The 20559-nt window shown below is 35.0% G+C and overlaps 4 protein-coding genes across 5 annotated transcripts in view; 3 read left to right on the top strand and 1 right to left on the bottom strand.

Annotated features, from left to right (window-relative positions):
- Window positions 1-20559, top strand: part of LOC144573947 (glycine-rich RNA-binding protein RZ1A-like) — an 80023-nt gene that overhangs the window by 39206 nt on the left and 20258 nt on the right. The gene's annotated exons all lie outside the window — the stretch shown is intronic.
- On the top strand, window positions 5847-12196 carry HOS15 (WD-40 repeat family protein). Of its 2 annotated transcripts, XM_078323585.1 has the most exons (15): window positions 5847-6072; window positions 6243-6388; window positions 6863-7262; window positions 7674-7721; window positions 7823-7905; window positions 8296-8342; window positions 8457-8607; window positions 9348-9411; window positions 9936-10094; window positions 10770-10891; window positions 11007-11081; window positions 11193-11246; window positions 11345-11418; window positions 11512-11586; window positions 11677-12196. In XM_078323585.1, exons 1-15 carry the CDS (start codon window positions 6006-6008, stop codon window positions 11894-11896), a joined length of 1785 nt encoding a protein of 594 aa, XP_078179711.1. In that variant the 5' UTR covers window positions 5847-6005; the 3' UTR covers window positions 11897-12196. The 2 variants fall into 2 exon arrangements, with proteins under 2 accessions (XP_078179711.1, XP_078179713.1); XM_078323587.1 differs by lacking the exon at window positions 7674-7721 and having other exon boundaries at window positions 5860-6072.
- On the top strand, window positions 13612-16103 carry LOC144573940 (Tetratricopeptide repeat (TPR)-like superfamily protein). Its single transcript, XM_078323721.1, has 2 exons — window positions 13612-14090; window positions 14334-16103. The coding sequence occupies exons 1-2, from the start codon at window positions 13700-13702 to the stop codon at window positions 15845-15847; spliced, it is 1905 nt and encodes a 634-aa protein (XP_078179847.1). The 5' UTR covers window positions 13612-13699; the 3' UTR covers window positions 15848-16103.
- Window positions 16168-18855, bottom strand: LOC144573941 (TIP41-like family protein). Its single transcript, XM_078323722.1, has 8 exons — window positions 18640-18855; window positions 18084-18269; window positions 17863-17953; window positions 17141-17248; window positions 16981-17040; window positions 16835-16876; window positions 16614-16745; window positions 16168-16400 (listed from the first exon to the last, which is right to left on the bottom strand). Exons 1-8 carry the CDS (start codon window positions 18783-18785, stop codon window positions 16296-16298), a joined length of 870 nt encoding a protein of 289 aa, XP_078179848.1. The 5' UTR covers window positions 18786-18855; the 3' UTR covers window positions 16168-16295.

Genomic DNA, 20559 nt, shown 5'->3' on the forward strand with positions numbered 1-20559 from the left:
GATTTTGGATGAAACTTCACAGTCTTGTTCTACGATGTCAAGACTACATGTCGGTCAATTTTCATGAATTTTAAAGATGTTTTTCTATGTTTAACCAGGGATGCAAAGATGGACTCAGAAGCACTCCTTTAGCAGTTCGGGCAATTTTTGAGTGATGATATCTCACGATCTGTTCAGAGATTTTAAATAAAACTTCACAGACTTGTTCTACGATGTCAAGACTACATGTCGGTCAATTTTCATGAATTTTGAAGATGGTTTCCTATGTTAACCAGGGATGCAAAATTGGACTCAGAAACACTCCTTTAGCAGTTCGGGCAATTTTTGAGTAATGATATTTGACGATATGTTCAGATATTTTAAATAAAACTTCACAGACTTGTTCTACGATGTCAAGAATACATGTCGGTCAATTTTAATGAATTTTGAAAATGGTTTCCTATGTTAACTAGAGATGCAAAGTTGGACTCAGAAGCACTCCTTTAGCAGTTCGAGCAATTTTTGAGTGATGATATCTCACGATCTGTTCAGAGATTTTAAATAAAACTTCACAGAGTTGTATTCTTGACCGATATGTATTCATGAAAATTGACCGACATGTATTCTTGACATCGTAGAACAAGTCTGTGAAGTTTTATTTAAAATATCTGAACAGATCGTGAAATATCATTACTCAAAAATTGCCCGAACTGCTAAAGGAGTGTTTCTGAGTCCAACTTTGCATCCCTGGTTAACATAGGAAACCATCTTCAAAATTTATGAAAATTGACCGACATGTAGTCTTGACATCGTAGAATAATTCTGTGAAGTTTTATTTAAAATCTCTGAACAGATCGTGAGATATCATCACTCAAAAATTGCCCGAACTGCTAAAGTAGTGCTTCTGAGTCCAACTTTGCATCCCTGGTTAACATAGAAAAACATCTTTAAAATTCATGAAAATTGACCGACATGTAGAACAAGACTGTGAAGTTTCATCCAAAATCTCTAAACAGATCGTGAGATATTATCACTCAAAAATTGCCTAGGCCATTTGAAAAAAGCAAAAAAAAAAAAAAAAAAAAATTAAATTTTCGGACCGCAAATATTCTAGGCGGTCCGAATTTTTAAATCCAAAAAAAAAAAAAAAAAATTTTTCGGACCGCATATATTCTATACGGTCCGAATTTTTAATTCGGGCCGCACAGAATATATGTGGTTTGGGTAGAAATAAAATTTTTCGAAAAACGTGGTTATTTATAATAAAATTATTTATTTTTTGGGTAAAAATAAAAATCTCGGCACATGATGCCTCCCTAACGATCTACCAGAAGTGTTGTTTTCTTTTCTAATCACTAGTCACTTGCCGATTTTTTTTAAAATACCCATTAAAAAAATTAATTTAATAAAAATAACTAGATCTGAACTGAAATTTTAAAAATACTCAAATCGCGGATTTTTTCCGCGACCCGGAATTTTTATTCCGGGCCGCGGAAAAAATTCGCGCCCCGAAAAAAAAAAAAAAAATTTATTTTTTATTCCGAGCGCGGATATTTTCCGCGGGCCGGATTTTAAATTATTATTATTATTTTTTTTTTTCTTTTGGAGTTTGGAGAAAAAAAATTATTTTTTTGGCCCAACTTTGCAACTCTGGTTAACATATCAAAACACCTTCAAAAATCATGAAAATTTACCGACATGAATTCTTGACTTCATAGAATAAGACTGTAAAGTTTCATACAAAATCACAAAATAGATTGTGAGATATCGGCTCTCAAAAATTGCCCGAACTGCTGAAGGAGTGCTTCTGACCCCAACTTTGCACCTCTGATTAACATACCAAAACACCTTCAAAAATCATGAAAATTTACCGACATGCATTCTTGACTTCATAGAATAAGACTGTGAAGTTTCATACAAAATCTCAAAACAGATTGTAAGATATCGGCTCTCAAAAATTGCCCGAACTGCTGAAGGAGTGTTTCTGACCCCAACTTTGCACCTCTGATTAACATACCAAAACACCTTCAAAAATCATGAAAATTTACCGAATTTGAAGTATCATATTTATCCTTCTAAAATATAGAAACTCTCCAATTTAGTTACCTTTCTATTGTCATTCAGTCATTTTAAATAAAGAAATCTCTCGCGTTCCGTTCTCTTTGCTCTCATGTAAGGCGGCACAAAAAGTTCGTAGTTCGTGATTTAATTTGAGTTTGATTCAAAAAAAGTTCGTAATTAATTCAATTTGAAATTAGTTTGTTATGAAACAAATCAAACCAATTCGTTTTGAATCTTAATTCAAACTCAAACTCAAACTCAAAAAAAGTTCGTAATTAATTCAATTTGAAATTAGTTTGTTATGAAACAAATCAAACCAATTCGTTTTGAATCTGTTTTGAGTTTTTTTTATAAAACTTCACAGTCTTATTTTATGAAGTCAAGAATGAATGTCGGTAAATTTTCATGATTTTTGAAGGTGTTTTGGTATGTTAATCAGATGTGCAAAGTTGGGGTCAGAAGCACTCATTCAGCAGTTCGGGCAATTTTTGAGAGCCGATATCTCACAATCTGTTTTGAAATTTTGTATGAAACTTTACAGTCTTATTCTATGAAGTCAAGAATGCATGTCGGTAAATTTTCATGATTTTTGAAAGTATTTTGATATGTTAACCAGAGTTGCAAAGTTGGGCCAAAAAAATAATTTTTTTTTTCTCCAAACTCTAAAAAAAAAAAAAAAAAAAAATTATTTTAAAATCCGGCACGCGGAAAATATCCGCGCTCGGAATAAAAAATAAAAAAAAAAAAAATTTCGGGGCGCGAATTTTTTCCGCGGCCCGGAATAAAAAATCCGCGATCTGGATATTTTTGAAATTTCAGTTCAGATCTAGTTATTTTTATTAAATTAATTTTTTTAATTGGTATTTTAAAAAAAATCGGAGTCACTTGTGATTAGGGATGCAAACGAACCGAACCAAATCGAACATGCCCTAGTTCGAATTCGAATTCGAAATAATTTCGAACCAAATCTAATTCGAAATTGAAATAGATTTCAAACCTAAAAAGCCAGTTCGAATTTGGTTCGGTATAATTCGAACTAGTTCGATTTGATTCGAAATTAGTTCGAAATTGAGGCAGTAATCACCAATTAAAGAAGAGGGAGAACTCACTGGACAGACACCACCTACTCACTGGAACACCACGATGGCAGGCCAAAGGTCGACGGGAGAATAAGCAGTCAGTTCTTTCACCTAGAGCCGGACTGATAAGGGACGACATCCATTTACTGGTAAGCGGAAGCAAAAAGAAGATTGTCAGATACAAGAGAAAGGGAAATATGCAAATACATCCCCATATTTTTCATTCATCGGAACGAGCGGACAACTTGGATGACCCCCTTTGTTGTTTTCCTTATTTAAATAACTGATGCGAGTGCAGCGTGTTCAGCTTAGTCTAATTTTTTCCAAATTTTTTTTTGGCAATTTACAGCCCAATTCGAATCAAATAAACTCACGAACCTATTCGAATCGAATCTGATCAAATTCGAATTCGAAATTGAATTAATTTCGAATCGAACTGGTTTGAATTAATTTCAAACCGAATCTATTTCGAATCGAATTTTTTTCGAATTTTTTCGAATCAAACTCGAATCGAATCACGAACTACGAATTTTTTGTGCACCCCTACTTGTGATGATGCTTTTCTCTTTTCTTAAGAGTTAAGATATGCAGCACTCATGGAAAGAATGAGCTATTAATATTCTCTTAATTTTCCTTTAAGAGTAATATGCTTTTGAGCACGCAGACCAAGATAGAAGTCTTCTTTGTGGAACTGAAAGATTTGTCTAATAATAAAATTATTCTTTCTTCTCATATAAAGGAATATTTATTCTTCTGTTCAAACTTCAAACTGATTTACTGTACAAGTGACGTTTGTATGTGCAAAATTTATATTTTTTTTCAAGTTATTTTAATATTAAATCAAGTGGTAAAAAATATTAAAAAATGAATGCGTTAAAATTAATTTAAAAATTCGCAGATGATAAAAATTGGCATATTTGACCGCTTGACTTGATACTTAATAAATTCAAAAAATTATTAATTTTGCAAGTAAATGCAAAACTAATAAAGTAGATTGGTTTGAATGGTTTGGATTCGTCGTTTGAGATCGATTCAATAAGTTTTAAAATTGGTGTTATGTAGACTAAAATGACGCTGATACCATACTAGCCGGACTCTATATTGATAACTACTTTTAAATGAGGATCACAGTTATTGGCAAACTAATAAAATTTGTAGAATTTTTTTAATGTAAATATACGTTATTTATTAAATTTCTTACAATTCATTTAGTCGCTGATAAGGTACTCATCACGATTTATTTTAGCTTTATAAAACACATCTATAATTCATTTTATTTATAACCTTATTTATCGCGGTATTAAATAAGCTCATTAGAAAAAAAAAATGCTTGTTAAATATTCTAATAATATTACTTGCATTGAAAATAAATTCAGATAACAACCGGAATAATTTCACAAAGTTTTAACAAAAAAAAAATAATTTTAAATTTATTATTTATTGAGTTCGATACGCTGTTTATCAAATTCGATGTAATATAAACCATGACTGGTCATCCATTGAATTTAAAATAAACCGGTTCAGTTTTATGAGAATATAATAAATTTCAAATTATACTAAATTTGATACATGACTTAATTTAACTGTCAGAACACCTTATCTATAAATTATCAATCAATAAAAAGTTTCTTAAATGACACTTAAAAAATAAAAAAAAATCAGAACTAATAAAAGAGATGATATATATAATTGAGTGAGTCTATGGTACTATGCATATCACGGGTTGTTACCGTGCTACGGCTCTATATTCGAGTTTTCTAATCTTAACGGTCGATCCGAACCGTTCATCTTGTTCTCCATATTAACATGTGTTTGGAGACCAAATTTTACATTTTTAAAATTTTTTTACTATTTTTTTAGATATTTAGAAAATCACTTGATCTGAAAATTCTGGACCATCCAAAAACAGTGATTTTTAATAAATCTAAAAAAATAGTAAAAAAAATTCAAAAAATGTAAAATTTGGTCTCCAAACACATATTAATATGGAGAACAAGATGAACGGTTCAGATCGACCATTAGAATTTGAAAACTCAAATATAAAGCCATAGCACGGTGCCAAATCGTAATATGCATAGTACCATAGACTCACTCTATATAATTTGTATGTGACAAGTATGTATTTAAATAAATTTAGACTTTTATACGATTAAAAGCATAAAAAAATTAAAGAATCAAAAGAAAAGAAAAAATATTTAATTAGAGAGCTGATTTTCATTATTTAATGTTATCTTTTAATTACAGTGGTTAGTGGAGCTTAATATAAGAATGGTGATGTAATAATTAGAGTATAACATTTATACTGATAGTTTTGGATCCCGTATGTGGCGAGTATATGTTTAAATAAATTTACACTTCTAAAAATATAAAATTTTTTTAATTAAATGGTTGTATTCAATAAAAAATGTTGTTTTTAAATTATAGATGTTAGCGGATTACAACATGTGCGTACTTAATATAAGAGTGGAGCATTTATTACGATGGTTTTCGGCCCATATAGCCCAGCCTACGAAATGGGCCTTTTGAATACATAACCCATCTACATTCTTCTTATTCGAAGGCCCATATTCCCAAAAATCCACGACGGAAAACCCTGGTATGCATTTTCCGTAAAATCCAGCCCGTTAATGCTGGAACCTCATTGTAGATCGGACGGATGAAGATGCGTGAAAGGTTGGGACCATTGGTGAAAACTGAATAGTACGCTCAAGTTTTGATAGATGTGCGGAGGGAGGGAGGGATCTTGATTTTATTTTCACGGTCTTGTTTCTCTCTCTCCGTTCTCCATCAGAGAGAGGGAACTAAAACTTAGAAAACCTCTTCTCTTCTCTTCTCCTCTACTGCGTGCCGCAAACAGAGTTTCGCTTGCAATTTCGGCAGTTCGACATGTCCAAGTCGACTATCACCTCCGCCGAGCTCAACTTCCTCATCTTTCGTTACCTCCAGGAATCAGGTCTCTCTCTCTCTCCCCCTCCTGCTCTTGCTCTTGAAACCCTAAAATGTGGTTTTGTTAATTAGCATTTAAACCCTAATTGGGACTAGAGTTCTTGGTGAAAAACCCTAAAATGCAGTTTAGTTATATAGCACTTATTTTGAGGTTTCCGTTTTCTTTTGGAAATCTAGGTTTCACTCATTCGGCATTCTCAATGGGGTACGAAGCGGGGGTCAATAACAGCGAAATCAATGGGAATTTGGTGCCACCTGGTGCGCTTATCACTATTGTCCAGAAAGGGCTACAGTACATTGAAATGGAAGCTAACTTAAGCGATGTAAGTCTTGTAAACCTTTTAATTTAGCTAATGGATGGGAAATTTGTTAGGAAATTGGCAGGAATTGCTTGTAGCTTGTCAGGTACAATATATTTTATGTATAGAATAAGCTATCATATTTTTGTCTCGGAAGATGTTTGGAGAAAGGAAAATAAACAACATGCTCTTTTTTTCTATTGCAAGTAACGATTGTTAGGTTTGTGGTTAAAATTTAGTTATACTGTTGTAAAGTTTGTCTTTTATTCTGGGATTGTAGAACTGTGTAGCTCTCTGTCAATTAAGAGGGGCTGTGTGATTTTGCACTATTTAATATACTCACCCTGACAGCTTCTGTCAGTTTTCAAAAAAGTAACGATTGCTAGTGTACCAAAGATGACCAAATAGTAGCTGAGAATCTTTATTGCAGCAATTTTGCTTAGCCCACCTCCTCCTTTTACTCCCTAACTAAACTGAATTTATCTGTATATTTTAAAGGGAGAACTTGAAGTAGAAGAGGATTATTCTCTTTTACAACCCCTGGAACTAATCTCAAAGAATGTGGGTGAGCTACAAGAGATCATAAAGAAGAGAAAGAGAGACAAGATGGAAGGTGAGAGGGAAAAAGAGAAGGGGAAGGGAAAAGAAGGCCTTGGGGAGCATGAAAGACATGCTGGGGGCGAGAAGGAGAGAGATAAGCATGAGAGAGAAAGAGATTATGTAAAGGAGAGGGACAAGGCAAGGGAGAGGGAGGAGAGAGAGAAGGAGAAGGAAAAGGAGAAGGAGAAGGAGAAAGAGAAGGAGAAGGAGAAGGAGAAGGAAAGGGAAAAGGAGAAGGAGAAGCAGCATTTGGATCGTGCTGAGAAGGCAAGAACAAGTGAAGACAAATCTGGTGGAGGTAAAAACACACATATACATGCTCATCAACTCCTTACCATTCCTGTGCTATGTAGATCTTAAAAATCAACATGTACAAACTTAGGTAAATAACACTTTATGAAAATGAAGTAGGAATTATGTCAGTAAATGCACATAGACTACACAGTATCGTAGTCCCATTCAATTAAGCACCTGGTTTTCTGATTCAATACTGAATGGAATAACAATGCTTTGTTGCAATAACTCAGGGGACTAAAGATGACAAACCTGGCATACCAAAATTTAAGCACCTTTGCTGCTATTATGAGCCACAAAAATTTAAGGCTTGGTGTGCAGAATATAAAACTGCATATTCTTAAAATGCTAAACCCGCCTTTTTTTACTGAACTCTGATAATTAGTTATATTTGAAATTGATTCTTCTCCACTAGGCAAGTCAAAAAAGAAGCGTCGTTTCTTTCTTGGTACCGACTCTGCAGGTATGTCTTGGTAGCTAGTCAGGCCGCCTTTAGTGCTCTCCTTGCTTTCGTGTCTGCTAATACAAAAGCAAATGCATGTAAACGAATGACTTAAATTTCAGGTGTTGAACCAATGGATGCTACTCTGACACCTTACGAGATCTTAAATTCGGAAGTGACCATCTTGGAAGGTCACAGCTCCGAGGTACTGTAATTTATGTTTTTCTTATATCTTTTCATTTTTCTTCTTGACAAGTGTCAACTAATGTGAGGGGCAATTTAAATTTTTTTCCTGCTAAATGTCAAAGTATGTTCCATATACTGCAAAGCTTACATGTGCACCTATAATACATTAATACATATCGTGCATACACCAAATGAATGCAACTAATATCCTGTTTGCCCCTCTCACCTCATTACTTGGAATGAAACCCAATGTAAACCTGTAAACTATTCTTGTTGTTTGTCTCAACGCAACATTTGTATAAAAGGAAGGGTATAGGAGATATTGCTCATTTTGAGGGACATGCATGAAATTATTTCCCAAATAAAACCCTGTGCTTAATTTTGACATTTTATGTCTTCACCTGTTCAGGTTTTTGCTTGTGCATGGAGCCCAACTGGTTCCCTCTTAGCATCAGGGTGGGTACTGAGTTTTCCCTTTGAAAAACTGTGCTATTTTTATATTTCTTTTTGTTGATTTTTTGGCTGTCTAAATTTTTTGAAATGTTCTGATAATGTTATGGTGATATGTAGGTCGGGAGACTCTACAGCTAGAATATGGACAATACCTGAAGGCCCGTGTGGGGTCCAGATGCAGGCCTTGCCTCTCCATTCTCATGTGCTAAAGCATTTCAAGGGGCGAGTCAATGAGAAGAGCAAGGATGTCACTACCCTTGATTGGAATGTAATTGTTGCTCTTCTCCCTATCCTTTTTCTTCTCTTTTTGTCTCTCCATTTATACATGAAGGGGTGAAACCTGAGTAGTTTGTAGTAAAATCATATCCATATATGTATTTTGTTTATGTTTTTAAATACCTTGCTGATATTAAACAAATGACAACAGCCTAATATCTGCACTAACAATTTATATGGGTAAGGTATAAACACTGTACAGTTACAAGATGCTGATTTTACAAAATTTTATATATTTTTTGTAAATAAGTTATTTATTAAAATTTGAGGGAAAATACATAATTAAATGCACATTTTGAATTATCAAACTATATGTCAATAATGCAATTATCTTCCAAATGATTAAGCATGCACATATATTAATTTTAATTGAAGAAGATTATGATCAATGAATGTTGCTTGTCAATCTGAGAGTATCCATATCAGTACCACTTTTGAAACACACTGTTCATAATGCTATATTACTTGGGACTCTTAGGATATGATTATACAGATCTGTTTTGCATTTGGAGGATTATACTATTTATCCATATGATATCTTTATATTTTGATCATATCTGATTGGTATCTAATTATCTATGTCCATATTAGCATCAGATTATCAATATCTGCATCTGCATAGATGTTGATGCAGATAACTTGGATAGGTCTGCTCCATTTACAACCTGTCTATATGAAATATCAGAAGCTATAATGTGTGTTAAATTTATACATGTCCACGTGTTACCATAGGTTGAAGGCACTTTGCTTGCTACTGGTTCATATGATGGCCAAGCTCGAATTTGGGGCAGGGATGGTAAGTTATGGAGCTTCTTTTCTCAATATTTGTTTACTCATTTCAAAGATATTCCTTTTTTCTGTCATCTCTGTAGTCATTTTGTTTATTTCGTAACTCCAAAATAAAAAGTTGCATCTTTGGAATCCAAAAGAATGTTTTTTAAACTGAGAAGATCAAAGAAATTGTCTGTGATCCACTTAAATGAAAGGAACTTCGGTTTTGGAATTCATAACACAATGTGGAGTGTTCTTCAAAAGATATTGCTTCTGTCACCGTGGCTCTAGTCATTTTTTATTTGGTAATTTCAAAATCCAAAGTTACATCCACTGAATTTTACCTAAACAAATATTTTTGAAACTGAAAGATTGCAGATATTGCTGCTATTCACATAGAAGAAAAAGATCTTCTGGTTTTGGAACTTCTAAATAAAATAATTACTGCCCTCTGATTGGTATGCTATAGGCTTGAAAAATAATTAGTGCAAACTTGTTTTCGCTAACTTAACTAAAAAATAATTAAGACTAAAATTACAAAATGAGCAGGAGAATTGAAGAATACTCTGGTAAAGCACAAGGGACCGATATTCTCCCTGAAATGGAACAAAAAGGGAGATCTCCTTCTGAGTGGAAGTGTTGACAAGACTGCCATAGTGTGGGATACCAGGACGTGGGAGTGCAGGCAACAGTTTGAATTTCATTCAGGTATGTACTCAGCAAAGCCACAATATATCATATCAGGGGCAGAACTAGAAAATTTTGATAGGGGTAGCTGAAAATTAAAATGCAAATTGTGGTGAGTGGGATTTGAACCCATCTCAACCGTTAAATAGAACTTTAACCACTGGCCTACAAATAAACATTTGTCATTCATTGAGGGGTGGCTAGACTATATAAAAAGTTTAAAAAGGATAAAATTCAATTAAATTCGCTAAGCCTTAGATCCGCCCTTTGGCTAAGCCACCTAGACTATATAATTAAAATTTTGAAATCATAGGGGTGGCTCAGCCACCTTTGGCCAAGCCTTAGATCCGCCCCTGTATCATATATGCCCTTGCAAAAGTGGGATAATAACCCCATGGAGAAAAAAAGGCATTGGGATGTCGCCTACCTTTGGTGCATCTCCTTCATACTTGACAAAAAAAAAAAAAAAAAACTTCTAAAGTACACCTTCAATCGATTAATGTTATGTTGAGAGCAATAAAGAAAATGGAGAAAGCTGAGTGTTGAATTGGATATTTCTCATGCAGGGTTTCTGATATTTTGATTAAATTGCTCGAGTTCTGATTATTGTTTGCAATGTTTGACATGTGAATTGCTCCTGGCCGTCTTAAATATTCTATCTGATTTGCAGTATTGTTATGATCTTTCATTTTGCAGCTCCTGCACTAGATGTTGATTGGAGGAACAACAATACATTTGCAACTTGCTCAACTGATCACATGATATATGTGTGCAAGGTCGGAGAAACTCGACCTATCAAGGCCTTTTATGGTCACCAGGTTTGTTTTTCCATTTGACTGTCATGTTTAATTAGTTAATCTAGGGCAAGACTAACTCTGCTTAAATCACTATCTGAAATTTTAGAATTAATTTCTGTAATTTTTTTGTATTCAGGGTGAAGTAAATGCTATCAAGTGGGACCCAACCGGCAATCTGTTGGCTTCATGCTCAGATGATGGCACAGCGAAGGTACTGTTATTAATATTATCATCATTCTTAGGTTACCACTAGAATTCTTTGTGTTCTTTTGGTTTTAGTTTTTTCTATTTGTGTAAACTTATCAAGCCCGTGTCAATGCAGATATGGAGCTTGAAGCAGGACAAGTGTATGTATGATTTCAAGGAGCATATCAAGGTGTGTTGAGAATAGTTATTTTACTTTGTGCCATAATGCTTCTTTAGTTAGAGCTACAAGATAGACAAGTCTGTAAGCAAATGAATATCTTATCCCAGGAAATATACACTATAAGATGGAGCCCCACAGGTATGGGCGCAAGCAATCCTAATCAACAGTTGATTTTGGCCAGGCAAGTTTAATTGTTATTTAGTACTACTAATAACCTTTTCCCACTTACCTCTTTTTTTAGCTAATGATTGTGCGTTGCACAACTTCTTTTCAGTGCTTCCTTTGATTCGACCATCAAGCTGTGGGACATAGATCAAGGGTGCCTTCTCCATAGCTTGGCTGGCCACAAGTAATATGCACAATTTACTATATCAATTCCGTAAACATTATCAGATGATCTCTTATCAGTACCTGTCATTAACTCGTTATTAAATTGTAGGCAACCGGTGTATTCTGTTGCCTTTAGCCCTAATGGAGAGTACCTGGCAAGTGGATCCCTTGATCAGTGCCTCCATATATGGTCAGTGAGAGATGGGAAGGTTTTGAGGACATACAGAGGTGGTGGTGGCATTTTCGAAGTTTGCTGGAACAAAGAGGGCGATAAGCTTGCTGCTTGTTTCTCTAACAACACAGTTTGTGTGATGGATTTCAGGAAGTAAGCCTGATGCATTGTGCTATGGCAATATGTTCGATTGATTGAAAGCATTAACCTGTAAGTTGTATTGGTAGCATTGTAGTTATTGTGGTGGTAGCTAGAAGCCTAGAAGTCTCTGGTTAGATGTTGTTGTAAATATTCATTTTAGTATAGCTGACCGTAGGTAGTTAGCTATTGTCTGTTTTATCCTGGATCATATTGACTTTAGCCTTTTAAGGAGTCTTGAATTGTGAAAAATGTCATGTGCAGAAAGATGCTTGTTGCTGAAACTCTTTGGTTTATTGGAGAACTGGTTGTTTTGGGAGGGATACCCTTTTTCTCTTCTACCACCAAATATTACACCCAAGGCCATGTAATTTTATTCCGTTTAGTTTATAACATCTATTGACAACTTTTAAAACAACTAATTTTTACGGCTATTAATATCTATCTTCAACTTTTAGACTTGTTTTTCAAAAGAGGGTCTAAATGTCTCGTCTCTTTCATGTTTTATTGTACTTGTACCTCATATGCTTTATTTATTTTCAAAGTTAAAACAGTTAATCCGAACTATCAACACGATATCCTTGTTACAATTTAAAATTTGCTTGAAGACCAAAGTTTTTCTTCTTTGAAAATATTTTACTATTTCTTAGATAGGTACAAATCTTTGTTTTTTGATGGGTCCAAAGTGATTTTGTACTTATTTAAAAATTATATTTTTTTTTTCAAAAAATATAAAATTTGGTCTCCAAGCATATTTTAAAAGAGAGATTATGCGGATCAGTTCGGATCAATTGTTTGAACTTAAAAAATGAATATAAGATATATGTCGTACTAGAAATGCATAAAGCATTTAAACCCTCTCTTATTCAAAATTCCCACAAATACACATTTCACTAAATAGAAATAAATACTTGTCTAAATTAAAATGAACACTTATTGTTTCTAATTATCAAAACCAAAACTCATAACTCGAATTATTCTAAGATTAATTTGTAATTTTCTAAGTTTATTTTTCAGTTTTGCTATTTTTTTTTAGGAAAGATTGAAGGTCAAGAATTTTGCTAATTTAGAATTTTAAATATTTTTGGTAATATGCGTACTCTGAATTTGTATTCAATTTCTTTCTTAATTGTTTGAAATTAATATATTAATTATTTGGTACTGGGCTAATAATTAAAATAATAATATAAATTATGACTTTTGCAATCATTCTAATTTTATGGAGTTGCTAAGTCTTAATTAATGATATTGATATCTAAGATTAATTAAATTAGTTAAAAATGACCTTGTGGTTCCAATCTAGGAGCCTCCAAATGATTTAGTGGCCTCTTTTTTTTTATGAAAATTTTATGACTTCTTTGAAATCTGTGCCACCTCATCTGTACCGATTGAAATTGAAATTTTATTTGATTTTTTAAAACCAACATAAGCAATTGAAATCTGTGCCACTAACAAAAAAGAAAAAAAAATTGGAGCAGCTAAATGTTTGGAAGGTCTCTAGACTGATGCCGCAAAGTTAATTGACGGCTCCTAATCTTTGGGGCTACTAAATAGCTTGGCAGTTCCAATAAATTATGAATTCTCATCTGATTTATTTGTTTTTATGAATACGGTAGAAATAAAAATTTCGGGAAACATGAAGATGAAAATAATCTAGATCCGTTCCCTACTAGATAATCCGAACCCGCAACCCGCAAATAAACAACAATTGAAAGTTGGAACGACAGCACGATATTCCTAGTTTGAATGAATCTTGGGATAAGGCAAGAGAAGCAGCACCTGCACTGAGCCTCTGCCTCTGAAGTTCTGAGCAAAACAAACCATGTCTCATGCTCTCTTCTCCGCTGCTACCGCAATAACCAGCACCGCTCCTTTCACCTCTACCAGCTCCCCCCATCTCCCTCCTTCATCTCTCAAACCCGGCCAAGCATACCGGCTCCTCTCTGAATGTACCACTGCGCGGCGCCTTTTAGAGATCCACGCCGCCGTACTCCGGTCGGGGATCGACCACCGAACTATCGTCAACTTCAGGCTCCAGAAATTGTACGCTTCTTTCGGTTATCTCGAGAAAACTCTGATTCTCTTCAGACAGACCCCCGATCCCAATGTTTTCTTCTGGACGAATGCAATTCACGCCCATGCTTGCCAGGGCATCCGTTTTACCGCTCTTTTGCTTTTCGTTGAGATGCTCTCCTCCGATGCTACACCAAATTGTATGTATCTTACATTGAATGAATATTAGTTGTCCCCAGAACAAACGACTTGGTTTTTCGATTTTTAAATTTCAAATAGTCAATCCAACCCGTTAGATGTTCAATCTATATTAAAATGTACATGGAGACCAAATTTTATATTTTTTGGAATTTTTTTACTATTTATTAAGATGGTTTGAAAATCTTTGTTTTTCAATGGGGAGTTATACGATATAATTTCTTCATGTTCATGTTTCTTGTTAGGTTTTACACTCTCTTCTGCACTTAAAGCCTGTCGCCTGTACCTAGGCAAGGCTGTACATGGCTATGCAATTAAGCAATCTCTCCACAAGGGGCCTTATGTTGCCACTGCCCTCCTTGACATGTATGCACGTGGAGGTGATGTAGAGGCTGCACGATTTCTGTTTGATAAAATGCCGGAGCAACGTATTGTCTCTGTAACAGCAATGATCACGTGTTATGCTAAACAAGGTGACCTTGTTCAAGCACGTCATCTGTTTGATTCAACATCCGAGAGAGATTCTGTATGTTGGAATGCTATAATGGATGGGTATACACAGTATGGGAAACCAAATGAGGCAGTTATCTTGTTTCGTCAGATGCTAAAGTCGAATACTAGGCCTAATGTAGTGACAATTGTAATAGTTTTGTCAGCGATAGCACAACTCGGCTGTGCCAGTTCAGGAAAATGGGTGCATTCTTTTATCAAAAATAAACATAACCGCATTGAGCTGAATAGCAGAGTAGGCACCGCTCTGATTGACATGTATTACAAATGCGGGAATTTAGAGGATGCTTGTTTGGTATTCAATGAAATAAAGGAGAAAGACATAGTTGTTTGCAATTCAATGATTGCTGGGTATGCAATGCATGGGCAGAGCCAAAAGGCACTTGAGTTGTTTGATATGGTGCGCTTCAATGGTCTTTGGCCTACTGATATCACATTTATCGGGGTCTTGAATGCTTGCAGCCATGCAGGATTAGTCGAACAGGGGCGTCGATTCTTTCATTTAATGGAGAAAGAGTATCAAATGGAACCCAAAATTGAGCATTATGGTTGTATGGTTGATCTATTAGGGCGTGCAGGGCTCATTGAAGAAGCTTATGATCTAATTCAAGGCATGAAGAAGATTGAGCCAGATGCTGTTATGTGGAGCTCCCTTCTCTCTTCTTGCCGACTACACAATAACATGTCGCTGGGTGAGCAAATTGCAAACCATGTAGTTAGCAAGGGAATTGCCAATTCTGGTACCTATGTCCTTTTGTCGAATATTTATGCAGCAGTCGGGAACTGGGAGAACGTGAATTGGGTGAGGCAATTAATGAAAGAAAGCGGTGTAGAAAAGGAGCCGGGATGTAGTGCCATAGAATTGGGAAACAAGGTTTTTGAATTTGTAGTTGGAGATAGAAGTCACACCAAGAGCAAGGAGATATATGCAATGTTGGATGAGTTGGGTGCTTTGATAAAGGCACATGGATATGCCCCCAATACAGACTTGGTGTTGCATGATTTGGAGGAGGCTGAGAAGGAGAAGGCTTTGGCGGTACATAGCGAGAGGTTAGCGGTTGCATTTGGGCTAATTAGCACTAAACCTGGGACAGAGATTAAAATTGTGAAGAATCTTAGGGTTTGTGTGGATTGCCACAACGCCTTCAAATTGATCGCCAAAGTTACTCGGAGAAAAATTGTTGTCAGAGATCGGAGTAGATTTCACCATTTTAGCGACGGAGCGTGCTCCTGTGGTGATTATTGGTGAAATCTATGTTGCTATTGGTGAAATCTATGTTGCATGGATACAGATATATGACGATATGATACAGGTATCGATACAACAATACAATATGAATTGGAATCGGATACGGGACCATGTATGAAGTATTGGGGTAACATAGGGTGAAATTTTATAATGCTTTTCTTTTTTAAAAACTTTAGCGATGGCTGCCATGTACATACAACGATTTTCGTTGTTACGTTGCCATACCTGAAGCTTAGAATAGATATTTGATGAAAAATTTCTTGTTTATTCAGAATACCATAAGATCAGCATAGCCCTCTGCTAGCTTAAGGTAATACCAATTGCCCAAATCTCAAAAACAATTAAGAGATATAACTAACATTCATAAATGCAGTAAGTAACATATATAATTGCGTAGTACATGAAAAATAGTTTTCACAATAGAATACTATGAAGAGAAATTACAGTACTATCTGGAAATCTTTAGCTTCTGGTTTTTGTGCATGACGATCGGTAACCTCTCTTTTATCAGATTAGGATCTCCATATGCTGCTGGGTCAGCTAGGTAACCTTTCTGCACGATATTGAATGAGCCAACTTAGAACCATTTTTAATGAAAAAATACTTCTGCAGAGGTTGGTAGTGTATTTACCAAGAACTGGGGGATATTTGAGCCTACTTTAGCTTGTCATTTGTTTTTTAGGTTACATAAGCTGCTGCTGATCCTCTTCATAATTGTACAATGCAAAAAAAAAATAATAACCAGTTCAAAGAGCAACAAACTTACTGCAGATAAAACACTGATGGGTGATTCTCTCCAGTTGATTTCCCGAATGATAAGAGGTTCATCTTTGGTTTCATCAAAAGCACAATAAACTCTAGTATCTCTCAACCTCATTAGCACACCATCAACTCTAAGCTATAAAAACAAAGCCAGTCAGAGATAAAATAAATGAATATTTAGGGAAAAAAAATAAAAGGCTAACAAAACGTTGATATTAAGCTTACCCAGAACCGCAATAAAAGGAACCAACAGCTTGGCATCACTCTCTGCATAGATGTGAAAATAAACAAGGCATTAGAATAAAAAATGATTTCCATGAACAGGATGAAAATAAAATAAAATTGAAATTATAACAAAGATTAAAACTGACCACTTTAACAGTTAACAGAGAAACTCCATTGTCAGCCAACTCATCTTCATACAGAACCACCTGCATTGAGTTGTACAACAGTGGTTACAAACCAACAAAAAAGGGCCCCTATATTTGCCACGCAATACCTTCATTTTTATTACTTGTTTGTTTGTTTTACCTCATCGTAGAAAAGAATAGGTTCTGTTTGTGATGAAAGAGAAGCTAGGTTAATTTGCTCATCAGTATCCTCCCAGCACAGGCCAAGACAACTGTCTTCTAATTTTTCCTGCATAGAAATGCCATCAGAACTGTGCAAAGGCATCTTATAATCTAAAGCGAACTTCATTTTATTCTCCTACTTAACTGCTAAATAACACATCCTATTTTATAAGTATAATGAATACCCCCCACAAAACCACCAGAAACATCACACGCCTCTACAAAATTAGCAAAATATTGTCGGCTCCCCATAGTACCTAGTACATTCTTACATTGCTGAACCTTTTTTGATAAGCATGCCTATATAAAGGATGTGCATTGTACCCTTATAACTAACTATCCAACGGTGAAGAATTTATTTAAGATTATAAAATGATTATACTGTCCATATGTAATTCAACTTTATTGCACCTTTATTGATTATCTTTCCTGAATTCCTGTTGAGACTTGATAGAGAACAAATAAAAGCGAAGAGAGGCGATTTCCGCGTATCATTGTTCAATACATGAATTGACATCATATTGACAAAATGCTCTTTCATCCACGATATGTGCATATCATAGGTTTTGCAGATTGCATAATAGATTCTGCCTATAATTTTTTTGCAATAGAAAAAAAATCTGCCTTTCACTTAAATCACAGAAAACAACTTTAACATCACAAAGCAATGAGAAATTAAACCTTTGGGGTGTTTTGTTCTCTAGCCTCACTGCCGCAGTATGGTGTAGTGAATGTGTAGTCATAGTCAAGGACAACCTGCTCCGAAGGTTTACTGTACCAAAATACCAGACCAGTGTATTATCAGATGTATAGTACAAGATATTTTGCATAGAAGTTCTAACCTATAAAATTGGAAAGCATATGTCAGAAAAAAACTTTAAAAATGGTAGGTGCAAGAAAACCATCTGAATTTCCATTGAGCTGCCGCTGGGACCTCAACCGGTGGCAATGCCTCCTCCTTCCATCCCTTGAGAGCATCTAGTGCATTGAAATGAAGTTTTGTACCAGTAGGTCTGTGAACAAGAATCAGAGAGCTCTCTCCAAAAACCATCTCTGGCAAATGTGTTGTCTCAAGTGTTTCTTCCCATCTGAATTAAAACAACTAACCATCAGCATAGGTCAGTACCAACCTTTAAATCCCCTTAAAACCAATAAAAACTATAAACAATAAGAAGCTTTCCATACAGCATAGTTACATACTGCACATGTAATGGCATAACCAAATTTAGAAGGCAGCAAAAACTTTAGGCATATCAGTAAAGAAAAGAATGCAAATTTCTCCCAAAAATAATGATGGGTACACCGATAATTAACCCAACTGAAAGTACCAAACCAAAACTTTCATCTGAAACCAATCAGCAACTCGATCACTGATGATCCATAGGATTCACTCAATACTCAAGACCCTCTAATTCACCCAAAGAAGAGAAAATTCGACTTAAAACCAGGAGGGCATACTGTTGAACAGCGGAGGAATTGAGAATGGGGCCATTGAAGGATTCGATGTGCCAGCCCTTTAATCGTACTCCAGTTCTTCCATCGGGAAGAGCCTCCGCTCCAGCCGCCTTTAGGTCGCTCTCCGCCGCACCGCTCCAACCCGCCATCTCTCTCTCTTCTCCCCGTCTCTGTCTCTCTCTCTCTCTCTCTCTCTCTCTGTGGACAGCGATTGCACCGAGGATCGAGGCCGGGTTCAATGCCACTCTTTAACTGGGCCAGGAAGGCTTGAGAAGTAGAAAAATCGGATATTGGCCCAAAAGATATTTTCTAAATAGACCGGGTGTTTTCTTTAATAACGGGCCATGGAAACTTCGTGGCGCATTTTAAACCCACAGCCACCGATTTTTTTTTTTTTTTTTTTTTTGAAATTTGTAGCTTTTTTTAAAAAAAATTATGACATCAACTCGTTAAAATTTCGGAACAGAGCAATTTTTTTCATCATTGACAGTATTTTTCTGCTGGAAAAAAAAATCATAACAATAACAACATTTTATTTATCAAAAAACTTTGTCATCAACAACGGTTTACCTTTACTCTTTGGTTGGATGGAGAGTAGAAGAACGGATGGTAGGTGAAAAATAGAAAAGAATGGAATGTAATAGAAAGGAAGATTAACATATTTAATCTCTTTGTGTTTGGATGATTTATAAGGAAAAAAAATTGACGCAGCTAGCACTGCCTCCGCCTGAGCGAGGCCTCTGTCGGATGAGAAGGTAGGCTATTTCTTTATTCTTTCACGGGGCAGAGGAGAAGGGTTTTGGAGAAGAGAGAAAAGCGATGAGTAATGGACTAGATGTCTCCAGTAAATGAACGAGAGTTTCAGCAACAAACTCTTTAGATCTGAAATGCGATCCGCACTTATCTTAAAACAGATCTAAGGGACCAAAATGCAAAGCACAAGAGCCTCTTCACTTGATCTGAATGGTACAGAATTTTCAGATCAAGTGATTTTTTACCTATCTAAAAAATTAGTAAAAAAATTCTAAAATATATAAAATTTGGTTTGCAAGTACATATTCATATTAAGATCATGTTGAACAGTTCGGATCGACCGTTAAGATTTTGAAAACTCAAATATTGAGTCGTTGCATGGAGGCCCTCTATGATACGCGTAGCATATATATACATATATATATATATATATATATAGTAAGGCTATGCTACTTCGCAAATTAAACAGGCTGTTTTAATTCGCACTCATATCTCTAGTTTCGAAGTCCAAATAGCTGATTCAAACCGTTAGATGTTTAATCTATATTAAAATGTGCTTGGAGACCAAATTATATATTTTTTGAAATTTTTTTACTATTTATTAAGATGGTTTGAAAATCGTTGTTTTTTAATGGTGCAGAAATTTAATAAAAGCAGCGATTTTCAAACCATCTTAATAAATAGTAAAAAAATTCCAAAAAATATAAAATTTGGTCTCCAAGCACATTTTAATATAGATTAAACATCTAACGGTTTGGATCGGCTATTTGAACTTCGAAACTAGAGATATGAGCGCGAATTAAAACAACATGTTTAATTCGCTAAGTAGCATAGCCTTACTCTCTCTCTCTCTATATATATATATAGGCTGTGGCTAATTTGCTGCCGGCAGCATTTCTGCCGGCGGTGCTGCCGCCTTTTTTTTATTTTGTGATGTCCAAACAACAAATCTAAACCGTTAGATGTTTAATCTATATTATAATCTACTTGGAGACCAAATTTTACATTTTTTGGAATTTTTTTACTATTTATTAAGCTGGTTTGAAAACCGCTGATTTCAATGCTGCAGAAATTTATTGAAATCAACGGTTTTCAAACCAGTTTAATAAATAGTAAAAGAATTCCAAAAAATGTAAAATTCGGTCTCTAAGTAGATTATAATATAGATTA

The sequence above is a fragment of the Carex rostrata genome, chromosome 22 (assembly GCF_964058835.1).
Source record: "Carex rostrata chromosome 22, lpCarRost1.2, whole genome shotgun sequence".
Lineage (NCBI taxonomy): Eukaryota > Viridiplantae > Streptophyta > Magnoliopsida > Poales > Cyperaceae > Carex > Carex rostrata.

What these genes read in the sequence shown, in the direction of transcription:
- LOC144573941 (XM_078323722.1), bottom strand. Translation starts at nt 18,785, where the DNA reads ATGGCGGGTTGGAGCGGTGCGGCGGAGAGCGACCTAAAGGCGGCTGGA. An exon ending in TCCTTTTATTGCGGTTCTGG is followed by an intron (nt 16,746 to 16,834) that starts GTAAGCTTAATA and finishes TTGTTTTTATAG; the next exon opens with CTTAGAGTTGATGGTGTGCT. An exon ending in CCATCAGTGTTTTATCTGCA is followed by an intron (nt 16,401 to 16,613) that starts GTAAGTTTGTTG and finishes AATATCGTGCAG; the next exon opens with AAAGGTTACCTAGCTGACCC.
- HOS15 (XM_078323585.1), top strand. Translation starts at nt 6,006, where the DNA reads ATGTCCAAGTCGACTATCACCTCCGCCGAGCTCAACTTCCTCATCTTT. An exon ending in TCTTGGTACCGACTCTGCAG is followed by an intron (nt 7,722 to 7,822) that starts GTATGTCTTGGT and finishes CTTAAATTTCAG; the next exon opens with GTGTTGAACCAATGGATGCT. An exon ending in TGGAAGGTCACAGCTCCGAG is followed by an intron (nt 7,906 to 8,295) that starts GTACTGTAATTT and finishes TCACCTGTTCAG; the next exon opens with GTTTTTGCTTGTGCATGGAG.
- LOC144573940 (XM_078323721.1), top strand. Translation starts at nt 13,700, where the DNA reads ATGTCTCATGCTCTCTTCTCCGCTGCTACCGCAATAACCAGCACCGCT. An exon ending in CTCCGATGCTACACCAAATT is followed by an intron (nt 14,091 to 14,333) that starts GTATGTATCTTA and finishes GTTTCTTGTTAG; the next exon opens with GTTTTACACTCTCTTCTGCA.